The 23,469-nt window shown below is 40.1% G+C and overlaps 1 protein-coding gene across 1 annotated transcript in view; it reads right to left on the reverse strand.

Annotated features, from left to right (window-relative positions):
* Nucleotides 1–281: 281 nt before the first annotated feature.
* The window catches only part of LOC101915948 (vesicle-associated membrane protein 2-like), a 47,817-nt gene continuing 24,629 nt past the window's right edge, over nucleotides 282–23,469 (reverse strand). Inside the window, exons 2-5 of the mRNA XM_055817471.1 lie at nucleotides 10,978–11,092; nucleotides 7,206–7,364; nucleotides 5,156–5,207; nucleotides 282–2,983 (exon numbers count right to left, since the gene is read on the reverse strand). Coding sequence (XP_055673446.1) covers nucleotides 2,967–2,983; nucleotides 5,156–5,207; nucleotides 7,206–7,364; nucleotides 10,978–11,092 — 343 coding nt within the window. The 3' untranslated portion in view covers nucleotides 282–2,966. The remainder of the gene's footprint in view (nucleotides 2,984–5,155; nucleotides 5,208–7,205; nucleotides 7,365–10,977; nucleotides 11,093–23,469) is intronic.

Raw genomic sequence — 23,469 nt, forward strand, 5'->3', positions numbered from 1 at the left:
AACTACATGGACATTTTAAATGTAGAGGCAGTGAATGGAAAACAATCGATCTTGGCTTCAACACAAATAAGATCTCCAACTGTGTTTATATAGATCATCCTCAGTCTACCTATATGTGATGATGTTGCACAATCGATGATCCTGCACAGTCCTGTATTACCATGTGCTCCTTGCAGAAGAATTAACCTTCTGCAGGAGCAGTTCAACTCTGGGTCTGTGCATCAGGGAAGGACATATTTGTTCATGCTTCCCCAGCTGAATTAAAAATGTTACATGGCTTATCTTGCCAATTGCAACCAACCAGCACAGCACAACTAGCAAACATTGAGCATTCACAAACACACTCTATGCAAACAACTTCAGAGTTAAACACATTAATTTAGCATATTTCATTACACAGGGAGGAAATTGCCTCTTCACAAACATTTGGCTACCCACTAGAGGCTAGGTTTCTTGACTAAACTCTTCCTTGCAAATTCTCACTATTATTTTAGCAGTATTCCCCACTAGTTACTGTTTTGAGAGAGAATGAGTACGCTTCCACAACCAGCAGTTTCTCTTCTCCACTCTCCCCTAAAGCTCCCAACTTTATTAACTTGCTTGAGATATGTTAGCTAGGAGGATGTAAGCTTTGCATCTTTACAGCAGTTTCATCTGGAAGCTTTGCATCTTTGTAGCTAAAGGACTCAAACTCTGCTGTGTGTTTGCAGTTGTTCAAAGTGAAGTAGTCAGTTCAGACTCCCATAGCAGAAGGCACTATCTACACTGTAGATCTGTTCTAGATCTGATCTGTATCAGCGTATAACCTTACTGACTGTACCATCTCCAGTGAAAGCTGTCTTCGTTTCCTGAGTCCTTTCAGCATTCCTGCAGAAAAGCCCTGCGAGGATCAAGCCACGCTCAACACGGGTATGGGTGGCAGGGTCTCACTCTTAGGAGATAATTCTTTCATGTCAGCTAGCCAGATATCTTAGCAGTTTAAAAAGGGTCCTGAAGTTGGATGGCTCATTCCTCTTCCAGCAAAGGCTCAGTTATACAGAGCATTCGGTTGTGGCACCTCATGGAGTCGGGCCCATTATGACAGCAGAGTTTTGTGTCTGGCCCGTGAGGATTTAAGAACTGTTTATGTACCCACTCAGCTGAAGGACTGAAGTGAACAGGGCATAACGGGGAGTTCAGTAGCACATTAGTAACTTTGAAAGGTAAGTTCATTAAGACTGTGGCCACTTACTACTTAATGATAATGAAACAGTACATGTGAATATAAAGAAATAAATAGGGGGGGAAATGCAAGTGGAACCTTTCAAATGATCATTGCTTATTGTCTCTGCAAAATTCTACTTAAACACAATTTATATATACATCCATTGCAACAAACTGGTCTGGGTCTCTGTTTTTTTCATCTAAAACCGTATCAAGAGAGATGCTCCACAGTGGGAATATTTACACTACTATTACCACCATTTCCATGCCCTAATGAAATTGCAAACAAAAAAAAAATGTGTTTTTTTTTTTAATTCTGTGAATTCTTCTTAGAAATTCTGAAGGAGTTATACTACAAAGACACTTTCAGAATTTCCTGACTCAAAATTTGATAATTCATTTTTAGATTGGTTAACTATGATTAAACTATTCAATGTTTAAATAAGAAAAACCAAGGAATTTAACATTTGGGAGAAACCATACAACAACAGCGTACAAGAACTTTCTCTCAAACCACAATACATAAATTCTCTTAATTACATCAAATGTTAAACTAGTTGAGTATGAAAAATATCTCAGCTGAACACTTTACAAAGACTACAGTATAGTTTATGAACTATACACACGCACATACACAAATTAAATTTTTTAAAAGCATTTTAATGCCACCACTTTGGAACAGTGTTTCTCTGCCTTCCTCTACTCCAGGAAAGCTTTGCTAGGCACCCTTCCCCTTCTCAGCCTCTCTCCACTGTTCCCTCTATTTACCCATACCTGCTTCTTCCTATTTTTAAACGATCCTCACAGTGGGGACCATTTCTGCAAAATGATGCAGAAGTAGCTTCCTACAATTGTGTTGGGAAGCCACAGACATCATCAAAGTTGTTCATGTGCTTTAAGTTAGGGCCATAAGTATTGGGGATTGGCATTCAAGAGAGATCCATGAAATCTGACAAACAGGCGTTGAGTTTTAGCAAGAGTCTGTATCTTGGTTACTTATGATGCTTGTATTACCATTTTTGCATTTCACTTGGCTTTTTCAAGATTGTGCTAGCTAATGCTTTTTTGGTTGTCATACAGTTTCTTTCAGGCTTTCATACCGCGCCATCCTGGTTGTACAGAACACCTCATAAGGAAAAAATTAAATCCATAAAGAATTATAATCCAGCCCTATTTATTTTCTGCAGGCAATGTTTTTAGACTCAGATACTACAACTAATCTCAAAAAATCTGTGTTTTGTTGGCTAAGTTGAATTAAGATGTATTACATGAATACTTGTAGGTACCGCTTTCTTCGATGGGAGTAGCAGCTACTACCTCAAAAAGTTAGATCTGATAGTGGATTTGTCATCTAACTTTAGGTGCTCAGATTGAGAATTTTGGCCCTAATGTTTGCTGCAACCTTAGGTTTGGGTCCAATCCACCTGACAGTGTCCCTTTAAGCAGGAGTTTCCCCATAACTGCGTTCTCTGATTCTCAGATGTTTAGGATACTTTTCATATACTACAGTTTCTGAAGGTCAGTGCGTACATATTTTAAGACACAGTGATAAGACAGTGTATGGAACTACTTGGCAGTATTTAGCTGGTACAGTTTCTTGTGGAAACAACAGAATTCCAAAACACACCACACTGAATGCTTATGGATTATTACAAGCAAAAATCCCAAAACACTGGGAATTAAAAAGCGGAGTTCAACAAAGGAACACTGATATTGTTGGTTGATATGAACAAAGCTGTGCCAAGTCTTCCTTCTTTGCTTTTTCAAGTGGAGAAATAAACTGGGAAAGGAAGCAGAAGGTGGAGGGGAGAAAAAAAAATACATAAACCAACAGTTATTACAGAGTTACCATTGCATTTTTATCTCACAGAAGCATGTGCTGTCAGAGAATGGCAAACACCTTTCACACATCTTTGCTGAAAGAGTGTGACATGTCTTGCACAAGGTATGCCTTCCTAGCTGGAATGGTGATGCTCCTCCTGTGTCAAAAGGAGTTTGGAGGGGGAAACCGGAGTGGAAAACAGGGGAGACTGCAGCTCAAAAGATGGAAAGGGCAAGGGCTGATAGTGGTGTTAGCCACTATCCCCAGCTCCAGCAATACCTGCAGTCCTACATGTTTTAACTCTTCCTTCAGCAGGAAGCCAGCCTGCTTTTCCAGGGCCCCACTAGCAGGATGATAGCCTGGCATGGGCCATTTCAGCACCCATAGCAGCTTGTTGCTGTAGGGAACAACCCAATTTATCTGCATCTGTAGCCAGCCCTGCATAGAGGGTACGACCTTGTTCCCATTCAAATCAGCAACTGAAGAAGCCATGCAGGCCTTGTCTGTGACAGCACGTGGACGCTTGATGTCAACAGAATTTATACATATACTTCAGAGCTACTGTAAATAAATATATCCTCGAGTTCAATACACAAGGTCCTTCCTGAAGCTGCAACCTTTAGGTAGTGTTACAGAAGGATCAAATAGACTGAAAAAATAATATAAGATCCAGACACATTTAAATCTCACTAAATTTGCACTAGATCTCACTGTGGTGAGCCATGACCTCGGTTTGATGATGTGACACTCAGTTTGTGGTTAAATACCCTAAACCCAACCTGAGCCATGTCAAACCTGCTATGTTTTTTTCTAAACTTACCAGTACAGGCTCTCAGCATTTAAAACCAGGAGAGAAACAGTGTTTCATTGTTTTGAATATATTATATAATATATACAATTTCAGAATTAACTTCTAAGGAGAAATTATAAGCTATCTTGTCTGCTTTTTTACTTTCATGTTAAGATACACATAATGCTCAATGATGCATATATACACAGCAATCAGTTCAATGGCTGCACATCTGTCTTCCCAGGCTGCAGAACAAAGGCCCATCTTTCCCTTGAAGCCAGTTAATATAGTTAATTAATATCTAGCCATTTCCCACTCTTGCCGTATCAGTGTTACGAAACCCTAGAATTATTCTGGGTCACTCTGGTGCCAGCATTCATAAGACTAATAAACTGCCACATGTATACCTCAATCCATTTAGTCATGTTTACAGGTGATTCTGTAAGCCTTCTTTACAGAAGCAACAGAGGAAAATGGAAACATGCCAAATGCAAGGCATGTAATTTGAGAGCTGGGAATTAATTCACATCTACTGTCTAGCCTCCTGGTGAATCTCTTCTGGGTTACTAGCGGGATTGTCTAACTCAAGAAATCTCCCTTTCAGCAGTTAATGCCATGTTACAGTTATGTCACATAATGGCTGTTGTTAACACAGAGGTTACATAAATAAAATGTTCAGTTCCTGTCATTACAAGATCCCTGGCTCCCAACCAGCAGGACTGCTATTATTCATTCATATGCTGTCTTTTCTGTAAGAAACGTTTGGAATGAGATGATCTTTTGAGACAAGAATCAGTAAGACTTTGGGCCATCTTTTAACAATTTTTAGGGATTCAGGATGCAAAGGGATTTTCAGAAGCACCATCTCAAATTCCAGCTGATTTGGTGGGAAGAGGGCATCCACATGCTTTTAAAAAATTAACTGGATGTCCATTTGCATGTGGGCCTTCACCCTCTTTTTATAGGCATAAGGTAATGCAGGCATTGCTGTTCTCACTAGAAAACACCAGGACTGTGGCACTGGTTGCAATGAAAGGAAGATATATTAGACTGCACAAAAATTTATATAAATATGAAAAGGGAGAATTCTTTAATCCTAGGGAAAGTTATGTAATGTGCTAATGTGAAATACATTAAATGTCAACAAATCTACCTATAGAAGTGTCAAGAGAGTTTGCAGTAATTCTCACTATAACAGCATGACACTAGAAGGGGAATTTCACAAATTAATCAGTTGAAATATTTTACAGCCTTTTTTTTTTTGTTTTTCTAATATATCAGCACTTTATAAGTCACAGAGCTATTGAGATCAGAAACAAAAGAAAAAAATAATTACTCACTTATAATTATAATGAGAATGACTGCGCATACTACACCAAGGATGATCATCATCTATAAAAAGAAAGTTATGAGAAAAAAAAAAAGAGAAAGTCAGGTTTTCACATGAAAGACATTAACCCCTCTTTTTTTTGCTTTTACTTAGTGCACTTTAGTCCTTGCAAAGACTCACTGAACAGACATGTTAAGGCCCCAGATTTAGTGTCAGTTTTAGGAACGGCTGACAACCTGCAATGGGCTTGTCAAACCTCTTGTCAAAGCCAGCAAGTTCTTGCCCATCAGCTAAGATGGCCTCACCCATTTCCAGCAGTAAAGCAAAGAAAAAGTAAACTTCCAAAGTAAAACAACTCCAGAGGTGATTGAAGTGGCTGGATTCACACATGGCCATGTACCACTTTATACTGGAGTGACTTAATCACTTTTCACCACGTTCCCATAGTAAGGGAAGAGGCAGCTGGGGATGTCTAATGCCTAGCAGCTACTTGTGCTGGCTTTGTGAACCTGTGCTGTTGAGAGAGCTACGTAGCCCATGCTAGCCAGCACGGTTTCTAACATGTTAGCCTGGAAATAGCTCATTGCAAAGCTGAAGTCTGTTCCCACAGGAACAGATACATCAGAGCCAGCTGTGCATAGTCCATACCAGTACGGAGTTGTGTGGGGTAGAGGCCCCCACATGAGACCTGCTGAATGCTAATGAGGCCACCAGAGATGTTGCAGTCCAATTCCTATCACTACCCCAGTGAGAATGGAAAGACTGAAAAACAACAAACGTGGACACGTCATTCCTCCCAACATATGTTGGAGGACAGAGCCAGCCACGGGCTTGCAGGAGATATATTTATTTTTCCCCCTCCTTCCATGGTTTGGGAGCCAGAGGAAGAACAGGGCAATTCTGTTTGCCAGGGTAAAGCAGGAAGGGACAATGAGGAAAGGAGAATGAGAGTAGGTCTGAAAGTCTAATGTTGTGTAGGTTGCTGTGGTACCTGCAGTCAGCGTGCATGAACCGAACTCAAAATTTGTGTCTGTAGCTCCCAAAAGCCCTGCTTCCTGCACTGTCAGGCAAAGCAACCGGGCAACAGCTAGAAGAGGCACAGAGGAACTGCTCGGTTGAGATTCTAACCTACATCCACTTATTTCTGGAGTGTTTGTATATGTAGTTTACCCAGAATATTTTTGCCTTGCTTTACATTTCATGGCACTGCAAACTGAAGAGGCAAAGCAGGCAACAAACTGGTGAGGGATATATGTGGGATTCTCCTTTGGGAGCAGGTGGTTTTATTTGGGTGGACATGAATGGGCAACAGCAAAGATGGTATTGAAGAGAAATGGAAATGGAGCTGAAATTTTAGTATAGTGTTCATGGTGGTGGTGCACAAGTAGAAAGAAGCAAGGATATGTGGTCTTTTATGCATGAGAGGAGATGAAGTTTCTGGGTCCAGAAAAGACAATCTTGGAGGAGGTCTGAAAAAGCAAAGGAGAGCAAGGTTCCATCTGCTTGTGGAGAAGAATAAGACTGAAGACAGAAGAGGAGAAAGCTGGTGGATTGAAGTCCTCCTCTATCCTAATCTGCCCCTCTTTAAAAGCTACCATAACTTCCTCACTTCTCACAGTGGTCTGTGAAACCAAGATTTTTTTTTGGTAGCTTACCATCCTAAAGAAAGGTCCAGAGGCTGATGATCTCCCACAAGGAAAAAGCTTATTTTCTCCCACTACTAATATTCACTACACCTGTTCAGGTTTTGTGATTCACCCAGGGAACTGACATTAGTTAACACGGAATGCTATCCCAATCCTATCTGCAGGCACTGACTGAAGCATCAAAATTTGTATCTACGTTTTATGTAGTGCAGAAATTATCTAAAGAACAGATTCCGGTAAATATCATAGTTGCTTGACTTATTATCCTGGAACCTAGAGGGCAAGGCATCTCTTTCTCCCCTTGACAAGAAGATACCACTTGCAGATGCCATCCTGCAAGCAAAGTCCCATTAAATGCAAGTGAAAGTAATGTGTGCCATGAAGCGATTCTTAACAAGAATTTATAACCCTTACCTTGCAATTTTTCCACCAGTATTTTCTTTTCAGTTTGGCTGCACTGGTTTCAAACTGTGAGGCACCTGCTTGCAATGCATCTGCCCGGTTGTCAAGCTCTGATAGCTTCTGGTCTCTTTCTAGCACCTTGTCCACGTTCATTCTCATGATGTCTACCACCTGCAAAGGTACAGCCTCACGTTAGATGACACACACAGGAAAGGTGAAGGCCACCCATACGTCCACACTCTGGAATATCACATATCATACTGGAACCAGCCATTTGCCATTTTGGTATGTGGTAGCAATTACCCGGCCAGTGCCTCAAAAACCCATGCCTATGGAAACAGACACAGTAAGAACAAGATGAACATAGCTATACTGCGCTTAGATGCCCTTAAAGGGAAAAAGGGACATTATGAAATACCATAATTAGTTACATTAAAGCTTTTGATTTCTTCTAGCCTACAACTAGCTACTTACTATAGATACAAAAAAATGATGGAGACCAGTACCTCTATACTACAATTTGGTTGACATTCGTCCAGTCATCACTAAGACCAAGCCATTATTTTTCTTATACGTTTACTATAACTTCCTTACTTGAACTAGAGAAATTGGCTAGGTAAAGGCCATTCTAAAGGGAACTGCACGTATTTCCTGACCAAGGAATTTACTCATTCTGCAGATCTTTCTTGGACAAGATGACTTCCCAGCCATAGTTTAAAGTCCTGCTTGTAAGTGGAGGAGGAGAAAATTTTACCGGAGAAAGTGTAGCAGGGGGCTCATGCCACTCCATTGCACAGCCTCAGTGAAAAAGTGTTACACACGAGGTAAGGCCCATCCGTGCATATATTTTACACATTGCATTAGGCAAAAAATCCTCTTCTAGCAAGCCAGTAACTCTAAATAGAAATCCTGTTCAAATTCATCACTAATGTAAAAATTGAACAGTACACCAATCTCAGTAAAGTTGTGTCCACTTATACTAGCAGTGAATATGGTCTGTTACTTCTCATACTCTGTAATAAGGAAGTCCATGTTATTTGTATTTAATGTAATTTAACTACAGCCTGCAAAAAAACAGAGTTATTACAAAAATACGGTATTTAAACACAGTGAGGTGAAACTGGTAATGAACGAATCTTTGAAAGGACTGGCATAAGGTTAAATCTGGCAGAAGGCTAAATAGTGTTCCAAAACTCAAAAGATTTGTTTTATTTGTTTACCAAACCTAAAACAAAATCAAATGTTTTGGCAACCCAAATTTTCTTGGTTGCTTTTCCAAACTAAAAACCTTCCAAGCATTTAAATTCATATTACATAAATAAATAAACCTTTTGTTTTAATTTTTCAGCTAGTATTTAGCTGAATTTTGGCTTGGTACAATGTTTCATAGTGAAAATTTGAAACTGTTTGAAAATGCTGAAACAAAATACTGCAACATTTCCTACCCATTCTCTCATTTTTTCCCCAGAACTATTTATTGAATTTAACCTGACTGCAGTCAACACTTGTCCTGATAAGACTGCATTTCTTTCAAAGAAATCAATGTCTGTCTAGACTAAACCCAGAATCTGGGCCTTAGGAAATAAGCTCTAGCGTGCCTAGAGAAGTCAGAGGGGAAAACCCAACATGGATATAGCTGAAATACTACATCAGCATTGACATAGTATTAAAAATATAAATATTAAAATATTAAAAATAATATTGTATTGTATAGTAAAATACTAAGTGAAGTTGTTTTACTCAGACCAAAAATTGTCTCGGAAGCAAAGCGGTGATGGTGTGGCCGAGGTTCGGGTTTGAGTGTGAAGTGCTGTGCAGAGCAGCGCTGGGAGCAGAGCGGCCAGGGGACCGCGGTGCTGTGCCGCGGTGTTTGGTGCCACCTACAGATTGCTTTCCCGCAAGACACGGAAGAAAAACAACCAAAGATCTAGTCGGAAGGACGAAGTAATGCTTGTGGGAAGGTCAAAGCAATGCTTAACAGATCAAATCCTTAGGTGCTAGAAACCGCTTTCACCCAAGTGGCTTCACCGTGCTGAAAGACCAGTGGTGTTTTTCTCCCATGGCTATTCTCGTACTGTGATTTCCCTGGTAAACAAGGATCCGCTGACCATGTGCTATCCTCTCAAACCCATACCAACCTCAGCCTCCCCCTCAAACAGGAGGTGAAAAAAACTTAGATCCTGATTATCACCCACATAAATCTTAAATCCAAGAGCTACTGGCTTTCCCCTCATACTGGTAAGGGTTTCTGCAAAAATTACACCATCATGCTTCACAGAATGATAAACTTGCATAGGCTTGATGAAAAGTCTCAGAATACAGAGTATCTTAAACAAAGTGGGGGTTCACTAGCCTCACTGGAGCCATCTCCATTGATCTGCTCAAAGAGCCCTATGTATCTGACCTGCATTGCTCGTTTTAGACAATAACTAGCAATTATTTTTCATCTTCTAGGGAGAATTACTTTTGCTGTAGCTCACATAAACAATTACAGCACCATCATGATGTAATATGTTCAGGACAATAAGTTTATTTCATTGTTCTGACCCAAGATAAAAGCTGAAATGTAATATTCCTTTCCCCACTGCAAGAGACACTCCACTAATGTCAATGAAGTTAGTGTGATGTGAAAATCAGCGGTAATGAGAGAACTCAGCCTAGAAATTTCTGCAGACATTTCTGCAGCCAGAGGATGTTCTTGTGATCAGCTCCAAGCATCAGCAATGGGGAGGCCAGAAAGACTCATTTCAGATCTTCAGCAAAGAAAAAGTTCTCAAAAAGACAAATCTCGATTTGACAGGTGTATTTAATTCATCTTAAAAAAATGCATTTGAGTTTGATTTTGTGAGGTCTTCTCTATTATTTTTAAAGTATTCCTGGAGCTTTTGAAAAGAGCGGTCTTCATGCATGTAAATAGCTATTTCCTATGTGTATTTTATTGAATTGGCATTAAAGAATCACACAAGCCTGGGCACTCCCTCAAGGACAGTAAGCAACTAGTTACTTAAGTCTTTGTAGGGGGTTAGCGAAACTATACATAAATACCCAGCACACAAATCTGCACAGCAGGTGTGCAAGGACGCTGCAGCTGCTACTGTACTGCCGGTGTGCTCAGGGACTACATCCATGAACAGTGGCATGCCCGCTTACTCCCATTATCGCAGCAGTTAGACGGACACTGGCATTACAGCTGAGGTGGCAGAGTAGTCTGTATGTTACAAGAATTTAAGAATGCAAGCTGGAACAAGACCAATGAAAGGAGTGTGGATTTATTGATGCTGCTGCTATGACATCATGTGTGGGTGCCTTTCTTTGGGGATAAATTATAATGATAATCAATAGAGCTCTGGCTACTGAACACAGCCCTCAGCTGTGCAATTCTCATGGCTCGAATCTATCTATGAGAAGCCAATGGTCTGTCCCCATGAAACAGCCTGCAAGATCAGTGTCTAACCTTTAGAAATGCAGAGAACATGTTAAAAGAGTTCGTTCCACTACGACATTTCCTCCTAACCTGACTGATTAGGATGAATTCCTGAACTGGCACTAATGCCCATGTTTATCCTGCAGAAGTGTTACTGATGTGAAGACATTCATACCCAGAATCTCTCTTGTACCATCTGCCACCTCATAAATGCTATCCTTTGGTAAGCCTTGTTTCCTAGATCCGCTACCTTCAGATGAGCAGGAGTTGCTGGATCACTTGGGAGCAAAAATACTAAAACAAAAGACCCAACACATCAACACTCTTGTGGTGAGCAACAAATCACTTGGAGCCACTTACTTCATCCACCTGGGCTTGTGTCTGCTGCAGCCGTTTGTTGCTTGACACATTGGTAGCAGGAGATGGCCCTGCAGCCCCAGCACTGGGGGGACCTTGGGTAGGAACTGGAGCAGACCTAGATCAAAACCAGAGAACATAAGAAGTGACTGAAACCATCCTTATTTGTTCACTACTTCCTTTCTGGAACAAGTCAAAAGTACCTGTCTCTTAAAAGGAGTTTTCCATTGTCTCAAAGTCCACATCTTCCATTCCTGAATCACAATCCTAGTGTCCCACTCCCTCCCATTCTGCAATTAGTTTTCATGCTGTTTTTTGATAGAACCATATTAACTCTTTCCCTCCCTTGCTGCCTTTTTAAACAGCAAGCAATTCCAGTTATCTACCCTAAATTAGGCCAATAGTAAAACTGATCAATCTCAGGCCTGACTAGCAGGGCAAAGTTTATGTCCTACTAAGGAAACAGACTGCTCTGGGTATTTTGTGGGGATGCTATAGGAGCCAGGGCTGTGACGCTACCTTCCTCTTGTGTGCTGAGTGACACACTCCCCGCTTCTCGGAGTTTGGCTGGAAGTTAACCGAGTAAAGATAAACAAAAGGAGAAGAGAAAGAAATAGAGGAGGATATGGGGGTGAGAATTGCACACAGCACAGGGTTTGTCATCTCAGGTATTCAGCAATGCTTAACCACCCCACTGATGGCCACCAAATCGCCGACCGGAGCAGCTGGCCAGGGTCAAACATCTGCTATAGACCCTGGATGAATATTTGCACCAATGCTGCGAACAGAGCCCTGATCTCCTGCACATTAGCTCTTCTCTTAAGCATCAACACTGGCTTTCCCCAGCTTGCTCTAAAACAAAAGACAAAACAAAAGTTTCTTAAAATCCAACAACAAATTCAGTCTGTCTCAGTGCACAAGCTTGCGCAAACAAGTCGCCCTGCTGGCCTGAACAGTATCCCTCAACCTTAGCCAGTCGTTCTTCACACCCATACTTTAACCTGTGAAACTTTACCTTTCCTTTCAAAGGACCCCTGTCACTTCTTCCTGCAGAGAAATAAACCCCTTCCTGAAGCTGCAGAGGAAATCCCTAAGCATGTAAACTGAAAAATATCACCAATCCTACTCATGCATTACCAATGCCTTCCCACAGTGACAGACTGAAAGAACACAGTGTTTCTCTGTGAATCACTCCCTTTTACATCCTGGGGTCTGATTAATACTGCTGGAATTATGGGCTCATTAATACATTGTCAAACCGCCTAGGGGCACTAAAGTGAATTCCCTGAAAGTACCTTAAGCTGCAAAATGCAGTCTGACAGTATTGCCTGTGGGCTGAGATCCCTACAGATAACACTGACCCTCACAGACTCCAGTGATGGAGCAGCTGGTCGCAGACCCGGAGCACTGCTCTATCTTACCCTTCTGTTTTGTTTTGTTTTTCAACTGTGGGTGAAATGTCATTATCAAATTTTAGTTAAAAGGAAAGAACTTGGGCAATACACAAATTGCTCATCCTTTGAGGACCTCACAGCCACTACTGATTACATAAAAGACCAGGTGATGCTGCCACCTGCAAGGGAATTACTTCACTGAAGGGCCATGGGCTAGAATCCCAACAGGATTTATTCTGAGTTTACGCTGTTATCACAAAGGATATCACTCCAGACTCAAAGCAAAGCAAGATCTCCCTAGAGCATTAACAACTTCAGAAGGAGTTCCTGGTACAACAACTGAGCTAAAACTGAAATTGTAAAATTTCTTTGCAGTCAGGAAACAAAATACTCTTTTTCCCAGTCAACACGAACAGAATTTTTTCTGTGGAAACATTGTGTCACACTGTTCGCTACTACAAACCTCAACAGAGCTCCCCCACTTGAGCTATGTACTGTTAGCATCCCAGACACTACAGAAGGGAAGCAGGTGAGAAGTGTTTTTCCTGGCCACATGTTTTCGTTGGTAAGTATCGCTTCTAAGTGCAGCAGTATTCCTGGTCAAAGCTATGTGCTAACTCAGAAGGTCAGTGCTCTGCCATATACCTTTTCCGCCCAGTAATTTTCCTCTTTTTTTTTTTGCACCTCCCAAACTGTCCTTAAAATGATCTGGCATAAAGTAGATACTTCCCAGTTTGTTCTCTTCAAGCATCCTTGCTGCCATCTAATTTGATTTCAACTGTGTTTCCTGGGGCTTCTCTGCTCCCTGCGTGAGGAGGGAATGGATGGGAAGAATGACTGTTTTTACAGCTGCCCTGACCATCCAGCAGGAGTTACAGTAACTACCAAAGAGAAATGGCAATCTTTATGGCAAGGTACAGCAAGCTTGTAATTAACACACCCATCTTAATTAATTAAATAAAATCTAATATAAAAGTAACCAGAGCTGGTTGCTGCCTGCAGTGCAGCGCTACTCTCTCAAAACCTTTTGTCTCTGCAGTTGCGCTTTCTTTACACAGCAACAGCAGCTGCCTTGCTGATGGCCTCATGGGTCAGAGCAATGAGCTGCCACAAGCAGAGCGCTCGCCAGAAGAGATGCAGCACCTGCTACAGAGGGGACCGCACAGGTTCCCAGAGAGGCTCTAGGAAGTCAGTCCTTAAGCACATGACTTTAATGCCACCAGCAGCTCTTGCAGGTTAACAAGGCACGAGCCCTTTCTTGTCATTAGGCAGCGTGTAATATCCAAAACAAGCGCTAAGATACCTGCATCACCTCTCCCCCTTCCAGCCTCCCAAGGCACTTCAGAACAGGACAGAGGGGTCTCCATGCTTCTGGCTCAGCCCTACCCCATGTCTGAGCTCTACAGAAAGCATCCTGGCTGGGCAGAAGGTAGTACCTCTGTGAGCTAATATGACTCCAGTGCCACAAGGCATCTGTTAAGAGTTTGTCTTTGAACATAAGTTTTCTAGTAAAGAGAATTGAAGACCTACATCACTGGAAAGCACCAGTATTCTCTGGAACATCTTGGTGCAAAAATGCTAGAATGGAAGTCCAACTTACATTTACATAATTCTTCTATTATTGCCTCTGCACTACGTCATATCAGCTTACAATTTCTCAGAAGCATTATTCAAAGAAAGTCATGCAAAACATTAGCACTATATTAGAAAGGCCTTCTTTTGAAATACATGAAGCAACATAACTTTATAGTCCAATTTCTCACAGTCTGGCAAGATTTTGGTGAGCTACGAAAGAATGCAAAATCAATATAAAAACTCCATCACTAGGCCTCTAGCCATCAGACTTGTGTACCTGTGCTTTTTTTGTTTGTTTTTGTTTTGTTAATAGGAAAAAGAAAAAAGTTACCACTGATGCTGAGAATCTTCACCCCTAAGAACAGGTCAAATTAATTTTGAAGGGGAACAAAGCTCCGTTATCGGTCGTGAAAAAGGTTATAAAACCCTAGCAACTCTTCCTAAATAGCAGCCACGCTGCAGTATCAGAGCACTGGGGTACACTCTGGGAAAGTGATGAGTACACTTACTTCAGGACAACTGTACCACACCTTTAGAGTCTCAGTAGTTAGGCCATTCTTCATATAACATTGGTGACATCCTCACTCCCCACCATATCAGATTTTGTTTCAGTTAGCACATGAGCAATCTGGCTGATTGAAAGCAGGTGCTAGACCTGTGTATGTATGCAGCCACCTAGAAAGAAACATTTGGGGACTGTCCTAGTAATTTAGTAAAATGGTCTCAGCTGACTCAGATGTCCTCAGTTGTTCTGGTTACTTGCTGAGCCTGAAACTGGTAGGTCAAAATCATGACTAAGAGATTTTTCATCTCAACTGGATTATTTTGGAAGCAATTTACCTAGCTCTGACAGTTAAAGGGAGCTGCAACTCTAATTAAGAGAGAATTAGAGAGATCCAGTGTTACTGTTTCCTTTGCAGCACTGGCTGAAAGAACATTAAGGATGACTGTGTATCTAATGTTTTGGGAAGCTGCCTGACACGTACTTCGTGTTAGTCAGGCTAGGGAAGGGAGATGCACATGTGAATACCAGGAGGATGCCAGGCCACCACTGCGACTTTGGTACAGTTTACATTAGGGCTTCAATAGCTGCTTTCAGCAGCTTGTTTTATCCATTCGAAGTGCTCTTTAAAGCCTCCAGCTACAGGACCTAATCCCTTCAAAGTCTTTATCCTGACAATACTGCAATAAGCTAAGGAAAAGCTATTATCCCAGCATATGGCTGGGCAACAGGTACAGAGAGATTAAGTGACTTGCTCAGTGGCACAGAAAGCCTGTGGCAAAGCAGCCCAGGCCTCTTCATTGTCAACCTTCTGCTCCCCTTTTCTTCAGCTACTGACTCCAAATCAAAGCTCACAACCTATTTCTAATAGCAGGAGTTATTTTCTAACCCTCAGACTTAAATAGCGAGAAACACACAGTTAAAGGTTACAGCATGAGGAAAGTGAGAATTACATCAGACAGCTTTAGCTGGTATCAGCTGGCAAAGCTCAGGGGAGGGGAAAGTGAAAGTGCATCAATGCAGCAGCAGATTTGACTAATGATCTCTATAAACAGTGAAATGAAGGAGGCAATTTTCTACAAATCCCAGTTTGATTCCTCCTTCCTCAAACCCTTTCCCTGTTGTTCTAATATAACATAAAATTGCACTGCCTCTCTTCCCCTTCATTCTTTTACTGTCCAGGTAAATATTTATGTAGTAAATATCTACCGTTGTAACCAAGCATGTACATTTAAGACACTGTTCTTTCATTTGGACCCTTACGCTACCTATTTGGGCTTCACTGCTTAAGTGAGGTTTGACAGTCTGTGGTTCCAAAGGCATTAGAAAAACCCCTACCATCACAAAATTTTATTTAATTATAGAATAAATTAGAACGCTTCCATACCTTTGTACTCTTGGGATTTAACTCTAAAACAATTATTAAAATTAGCTAAAAATGCAAACTCGTATACTACTTTGGTGACTATGGATGTCAGTGAAGATTCTGGACCTAACAGTATCTGTAGAAACAAACCACTTTCACATTATCCCTGGTGCTGAGAGTGTTCATCTCTCACAAATAAATGTGGATTTAGATGCATCTGAAAACTTTGAGGCAGAGAGGATCTCTAAGGAAATAAAGGAGCTTTATAGCACTGGGGGTTTGCTGTTAGTTTTGAACTTGCTTTGTTTATACCTATGCAGTAATAGCTAAAACAATGTTTCTACTGCTAATTTGCAAAGGGGGACTTTTACTGATAACACGTAGAGTCGTCTGCTTTCTGGAGGGATTTGCTAGGTCCCAGTTTCCTGTTAATTGGATTCTACCACATAGGATTTTATTTCTGTTAGAAAGTCAGTTTAGCTAAAGTAGCACAAAAGCTTTCTTAACAATCAGTCTGGCTATAGGCAGTTTGACACAGTCCTAACAAAATCCAGTCTAACTAAAGAGGCCAGGCTAAAACTGTGTGCTAGCCTGTTTACATGCTATTTCTCAAAGAAATTGGTACCTTTGATATCTAAATTCCTTAAAGTTCTGGGCCTTCCAGACTTCTGTGTGCAAGTGTACAAACTTAGCAATAGTACAGGCCTAAACACAGTTGTGTGTGGACAATGATGTTTCTGTTTGGGAACATATAGATGTGTACATCTAGAAATCAAGAGACATTAGCCATCCATCCCAACACCTCCTACCCAAATTTTTGCTTTTCCCCATAGTGAAATGGGATAGCGTCAAACAGCAGATCCTGTTACTTTTTCAAAACCACACACTAATTGTGTCAGGAGAGCTTCAGAGAAAAGATGACTTCCTTCCAATGTCCCCATAAAATTGAGTGGCCTTCAGAACTAGGTTCTCAGCCTTCTTACAAGTAGATAATTATATTCTCTGCCTGTAAAGCGAGAGGACCTCTTCAAAAGAAAACCCTGGCTAGAGAGCATGACCTACCCAGTTCTGAGACAGATGCACTCAGTAAGGTAATTTGCTTTTCAATTCAGTTGCCCACTAATTGTACGTATTTCAGATTTCTAGCTGATCTTCCCCTCTCCAGTTATTAACTAACCTATTATAAGTTAGTTAAGTTTTAACAAGATTATCCTTGGTTTCGTTCTACTAATGTCACTTTCATTGGGAAAAAAAAATGGCTCCTCTATGACAGTAAAGAAAGTAATGATGATATAATAATTAGGGTGAAAAGATAATTAGGTTACTGACAAAAAGAGTATCACTGCTGGGCTAGTGGACATTTGCCTACTTGGGGGGAGTGGTTTTCAGACTATAGAAAGATGTTTTCGGTCTTCTGAGATTTCACTGAGGGAGCAGAATTAACTCCCAATAAGAGCAAACAGGCTTCCTTCAGTACCAGGGAACTATCACCGTTTTAACAGATCTTCTGCGCTGTGCTTTCCAGCATTCTATCCGAGCCCGCCAGTATTCAGTAAAAATGTGACTATTGCCAATTAAATGGCTACAGACTTTAATTTAGGCTCATTCCATTCTACTACTATCAATTTTAAAACGATTTCTCATGCCATTTGTAATAATTGGGTAGTAATGAGTAATAGTGAATTCGTGGTAGAAAAAATATAAAAGGAATTAGCATTTCAGATGTCTTAATTTTGTAAAGAAAGTTCTGCTTTGAACACATTTCTGTTCCCAAATGTGATTTTCATATACTACTAGCAATATTCTGCAAGGACTCACCCTTATTACAAAATATTTACTCTGATCATCAGCCAAAGAATAATACCCTACATTTAATGTCCTGGGAACACATTTAATTAAATATTCCCACCAGTTTATTATGGCTGCATTAACCATCTGGTGTGCTAAATATGCACACAGAGGAAAAATACAGGAACCTTAAGACATCATCTTTAATTTGATCATCGTTTTTTATGCTAGTAATGACTGACTGATTTATCTTCTCCATTATCTTCTATTCAAGCCAAATAAGTATTACTTACAAGGCCTAAAGCACCTGAATTCTAAATCAAGCCAATTAGTTCAGCCAAATTATTTTTGTGACAAACATAAGAATTTGCCAGAAAGAGTTGCATTATTTCTGTAATTTCTCTAAATTGTACTCTTCACAACAACCAGTTGCAGTGACTCAGGCAGGGTTTCTGTTAGTCAGAAAAGGAACACGAGGCAGGATTCCTTTTCTGAAATATCAGCACTACAGATCTTTTTAGGTCCTTCTTTCCCCTTGCTGTCATCTTTTGCAAAGGCTGCGGTGTAAGATCAAGTCAACACAACGCAGGGATATTGATTCCTGTGTTCACCACTGACCCCACTTTGCAGAGTACTCCATGGATTTGCTTGGAGGATGAAGGGTTAGATGACTCCGGGCGTTAGCGTACGCATTTTATATTCACAGATTAAGAACTTAGAACTACGCTCTAGAAGTCAATCGTCTAACATATGCTAGTGTTAAGTGATCACCTATCCAAAACGTACCTGCATGTACATACTCATTCTATTGTGTATTTAGATCCCAGTTGACCAGTCTCATCTCCACATTTAACTGGACAGAAGAAAGGTTTAACAAAAACATATGGAACTAACAAAGCAGACAACCAAGTAGACAGTTGCCATTATAACCTTAACATACCTGATCCACTTAAAAAAGCTCAGTCTGCTACTTACATCACAGCTAGGAATTGTGTTGACCCAGACCACACTAACCAAATCTGAGCTCTAACACCATGTGATACGGGTTTTAATTTTTGCACCATAGCACTTGCCTCTCCAAAAGCAGCGGCAGTGATGAGGGTTCCTCATCTCTTCCCAGAGGAGCAAAGCAGCAAATTAGGTCACTCTGGGAACAACTGCAGGAGGGAAGGAAAACCCCCGTATTACTGAGCACCCAAGGGAGCTGGTTAGCTGGTGGGGCAGCCCACAGCACCTCGCTGCATGTGGAATCTCTGCTGCCCTGCTCATAGCAGCAGTGGACGTTGCCCCTAACAAACCTCTGCATTACACTAGCTACAGATCTGGGTAACTTCTGGGTTTTTGGTTTTTGTTTTTTTTTTTTTTTGCAACTACAGTGACAGCAAATCAATATACTTAAACACAGAGAACTGAAACACTTAAATAACTCTAAAGTAAATAATCTCCTTTTGAGGTCATTTCATCAGACTGATCAGTGACTTCAGCTAATTTTAGTCCCATGTTGGTGTTTTTTTTCTTAGAAAAGGGTTAATTCTTACTAGTTGCTGATTTGAAACTAACTGCAATCTTTCTACTAAATGAGGTTTATTTTAATTAGAGGATGAAAGTAAATACAAGCGTAAGCAATTATAAAATCTTTCTCTTCATGTTTATATTGACATTAACACTGTTGTGAAAAAAGGGAAATGTAATTTATTGTTTTCTAATTTGTTTTTGTTTAAATTCTTAATTTGCATCAGGCTGGTTTTGGATAAAAATTACAGTTTAGTAAAAAAATGTTGTAAACCTGTCATGTGAAATAGTCGTGGCAGTTAATAACTAAAAAAATATCTTCAGTGCAATGTCTACACAGAAAAATACCAAACCACTGTATTGCACTTCAAGTCAGTTTTTAAAAGAAAGTATTATCTCTGCTTCCTAGGTAGTGTTGACTACCTTCTGTTGCTTCTTACAAAATTTCAGAATTAGCAGGTTTCAGGCTCTTACAGTAATTTCTCTTCATTAACTGAGAGAATACAAGCTGCTGGGGTGTTTTGAGGGTTGTTTGGGTTTTTTTTTGACATTTCTCAATCTATTAACTTTGAGTGTCCGGGTTACGATGTGGACTAACAGCAATCAAACTGGCACAAAGATCAGTTCTGTGATCTGATTTTGTCACAGAATGGTCACTATTTCAAGTTAGTTGAATACAGATTAAATCTAGCACTCAGCATGGGTTGCCAATTTCAAATAAATTCAAAGGTGTAGGTTAATGTACATACCATTACAAGAAAATACCAGAATTTCACTTTTAAAAAGTTCCTTATGCTCCATCAGTCCCGTATGTTTTTATCTTAATTAGCCTATTTGAGCTGATGTCATCTTCAAATCCAACCCTGACAGCTCTTGACGTTGCAAGGTGCATTGGTAGCAGCCTTTCTCCAGTTACTACAACTCTGTCTTACACATTTGGAAGTTACTTTACCCATCTGGAAAAATAACACAAAGACTGACCATTACAGGAAGAGTTGCATTTTTCTCCCTAGAAAACTTAATTAAAGGAATTTAATTTATAAATAGGAGAGTGCTTTTACGGGGCATAAAAGTAAATAAATAAATAAAAACACACAAAAAAGAGATTCAGCAGAGAAATCAAATCCTGGATAACACAAAGCATTTATTTTTCCTATTCTAAGTTACTGACCTGAAATTAGGGAGAGAAAAAAACAGTCGCCAACTGAAACAACACTGGATTAGAGCAGAAAGTCACCAAAGCACACCAGGCTGTGGGAGGGAGGAAGCCCAACAGAATAAAACTTCACGCAGTGCCTTAGTAAGATATGTTTGAAACAGCTCAAGAATAAATCAATACAGACACTGAAAATGCAGTCAGTATCATTGCTGTCATTTTCCTCTCCATATTGGAAGAAAAAGAAGAAACACAATCTGTCTTGGAAACTATAGGGGAAATATATGTAAATACCAAATATGTTGCTAGAGAAATGTTTCAAAAATTCAGTACTCTAAAGCCAGAGCACATTTGAACAGGCCAATGATGTTGAACAACCTGGTCGGGTACGTATTTCAGATTCACAAACCTCTGCTTCTGACATTTAGAGCAATCACTAAGGACACAGTTCAGTGGAAATGGTCAGCTTTAACTAAGGTCCCAAGTCCTACTTCTGAACAGGAGATGACGTACTTCAAGTTCATGCTCACATGGTATGTTGTGGTTAGACTTCACCTATATTTCTCATGCGGAGGAGTAAGAGCGTCCACTATGTCCAGCTTCTTTCTGTGTAGGCTTCCAGGATCATGGGCTAAACCAAAAGAGTAAACAGGCAACAGCTGGGCAGGGAGTGGGAGGGCAGAGTTTGACTCAGCCATCCCCTACTCACTGACTCATGTACGGGTGCAGAAGAAACTGCTGTAATTTGTTGCTGGTTGCAGTCAGTTAAAAGTTAACTCTGATACAGAGGAGCAAGGAAGACTCTCAAAGGAACGGCAGGATTGAATTGATGTGCTCTCCCTGCTTTTAAGTAACATTTTTTGGATCAAAGATGTTTTCTGTACCTGTCTTTTGAGAAACCCAAATGAAAACCTAGGAGGCTTGGGGGATTTCCATTTGCCTGTAATTCACTTTCCAGCATTCTTGTTGCACTTCAGAAGGAAATCAGCTATTAACATGATTTATTTATTTATTTGTTTGTTTGTTTAGAAAAGTCCCAGCAACAAGAAACCAGCTGAAAGCTACATTTCCATCAGTAGTGAAATGGTCTTGTAGCCTTGCTATATACATCTATTCATTGGTGGTTTCACCACAACTGAATTTTATAGGATAATTGTCACCCTTACCTATATTTAAACTTAATTATCAGAAGGCTTATTAAGCTTAAATCTTCTCTAACTACTTGGCCAAGAGAACTACAGTGAACATTTTATCCCACCTATTCATTACTTAAACAGCAGTCACACAGTATGTACACGTGTTAAAGAGAGAATAGCAAAAGTAACTACAGAAAGCCAAACTTTCATCCTTATTTCTCACGAAGTATCATGTTCAGTTCTTGAAAAGCTTCCATGAAACGCAGCTACTGCCTGCAAGTGACCATGCCCTTATCACAGGTGCTCCACCTTCCCACATCATTATGATTCATATGCAAAATATTTTCTCCCAGTTTCAACATCCATCAAAGAAACTAGATTCCATTTAACCAATCAAAGTAATAAAAGGCAACTTCTCATTTCATACTCTGATTGAATGAAAAAAATCCAAAATCCCAGAACATTTTGAAATCAAACAAAACCAGAATTTTCAAGAACTTTTAAAAGAAACTCTTGAAGACTACTTTGCCAAATACAGCACTTGGGAAACTAATGCGAATTCATTAAATACTGCCTAACACAAAATTATACAAACTATACTGAAACATGTTTTGAGCACTTTAATCATGTAAAATAACATTTGTCTATGTCATCACAGCCATCTCTCCTAAACTCTTCAAACTCCCTATCCTGATGCAATCATTGAGCATACCTCATAGTTTCCCCTTAGACAGTGCTCCCATCTTTATCTTACCATCTGTCTTTTCCTCAAAAATTTTTAATGACTGTCTCTACTTTATGGAAAGACCTATGTTTAAATCACATTTCCAGAACCCTTAGTGTGATTTCAGAAGCTTACAGACATACTCTGTAGATCAATGCTGAAGCTGAGATACGGCATCTGATTTTCTAATTTAGTTGAGGTATTTAAATCAACATTGTGCACACCTGTACACTTGCAAATTGCTACAGTCCAGAAACTGAACTTCGATTTTGTGGTTTTTTCCCCAAATAAATCCATAACTTCTACTAATTCAGTAAAGACCAGTTTATCTTGGTTTTATCTTTTAGTCTTGTTACACTCAAGAGACTGTCTTTTGCTGTTTATTAAATTGCCTAGACGCTTTCCTGAGAATCTGTTGTGAGTTGCATCATTATAAGCAGCCCTTGGGGCTCGCTAGATAAATGGAAACACTCTCCTCCATGTCTACCGAGTGCGTATTGCTATTGTGCTTAGCATTCATCTGAAACTTGGAAGTCAATTATTTTTACAATACTTCAAAAGTAACCACTTTTTCCTCATCTCCTTTTTGAAAACAACAAAGTCATTAGGACTGAAGAGAAATGTTTGAAATTTAAACCTGCTATGCTTTAAAAGTCAAAGACTTAATCAAAATTTGAACTGTCCACGTTATTCAAGTGAGAAGAAGAAATTGGTGAGAATCATATTTGGACAAAGCAATCCATTTAAAATCAACCATAAAGTCCTGTTTATATTAACAAAGAAAAAGCCAGATCACTGAAGCATTCCCATAGCTAATGTTTCCTGCCCTCAAAGCTATTCTGCAAGCGCTCTCAGTCTTCCATCTGTGTTACATCCCTTGAAGGGCAAAGTATTACCTCCTGCTATTGTGACTGGGATACAAACACATACTTTAGTTTAGAAGGAAATATTATTAGTGCAGGGTTTTTCTATAAAAAAAGCTAAATAACTTTCTACAGCTATCCCAGCTAAACACTGGGAATTAAATCCACCTGTCCACCCCAAATTCAGCCTACCTACAACAAGATTCAATGCATTGATAGAGCTATTGCTTTTTTTTAATTTCTTTCTTTCCCCCCACCCCCCTTCCTCTTTGGCTCCTGTATCCTTTCCTAGTTGAGTCATCACGCTGGTGCCAGTGCTGTAACGCAGGCCTGGCACAACAGGTTTCAGACATACAGTTCTTCAGGCAGTGTCGGGAACCTTGTGTATGGCATACGGGAGCACGATGATGCACCAAACGGGAAGAAATGTGCAGGGCTGTAACCAGTTCCCTAGGTAACAAAGAGATACTATTAAAAGA

This window comes from Falco peregrinus, chromosome 12 (genome assembly GCF_023634155.1).
Source record: "Falco peregrinus isolate bFalPer1 chromosome 12, bFalPer1.pri, whole genome shotgun sequence".
Lineage (NCBI taxonomy): Eukaryota > Metazoa > Chordata > Aves > Falconiformes > Falconidae > Falco > Falco peregrinus.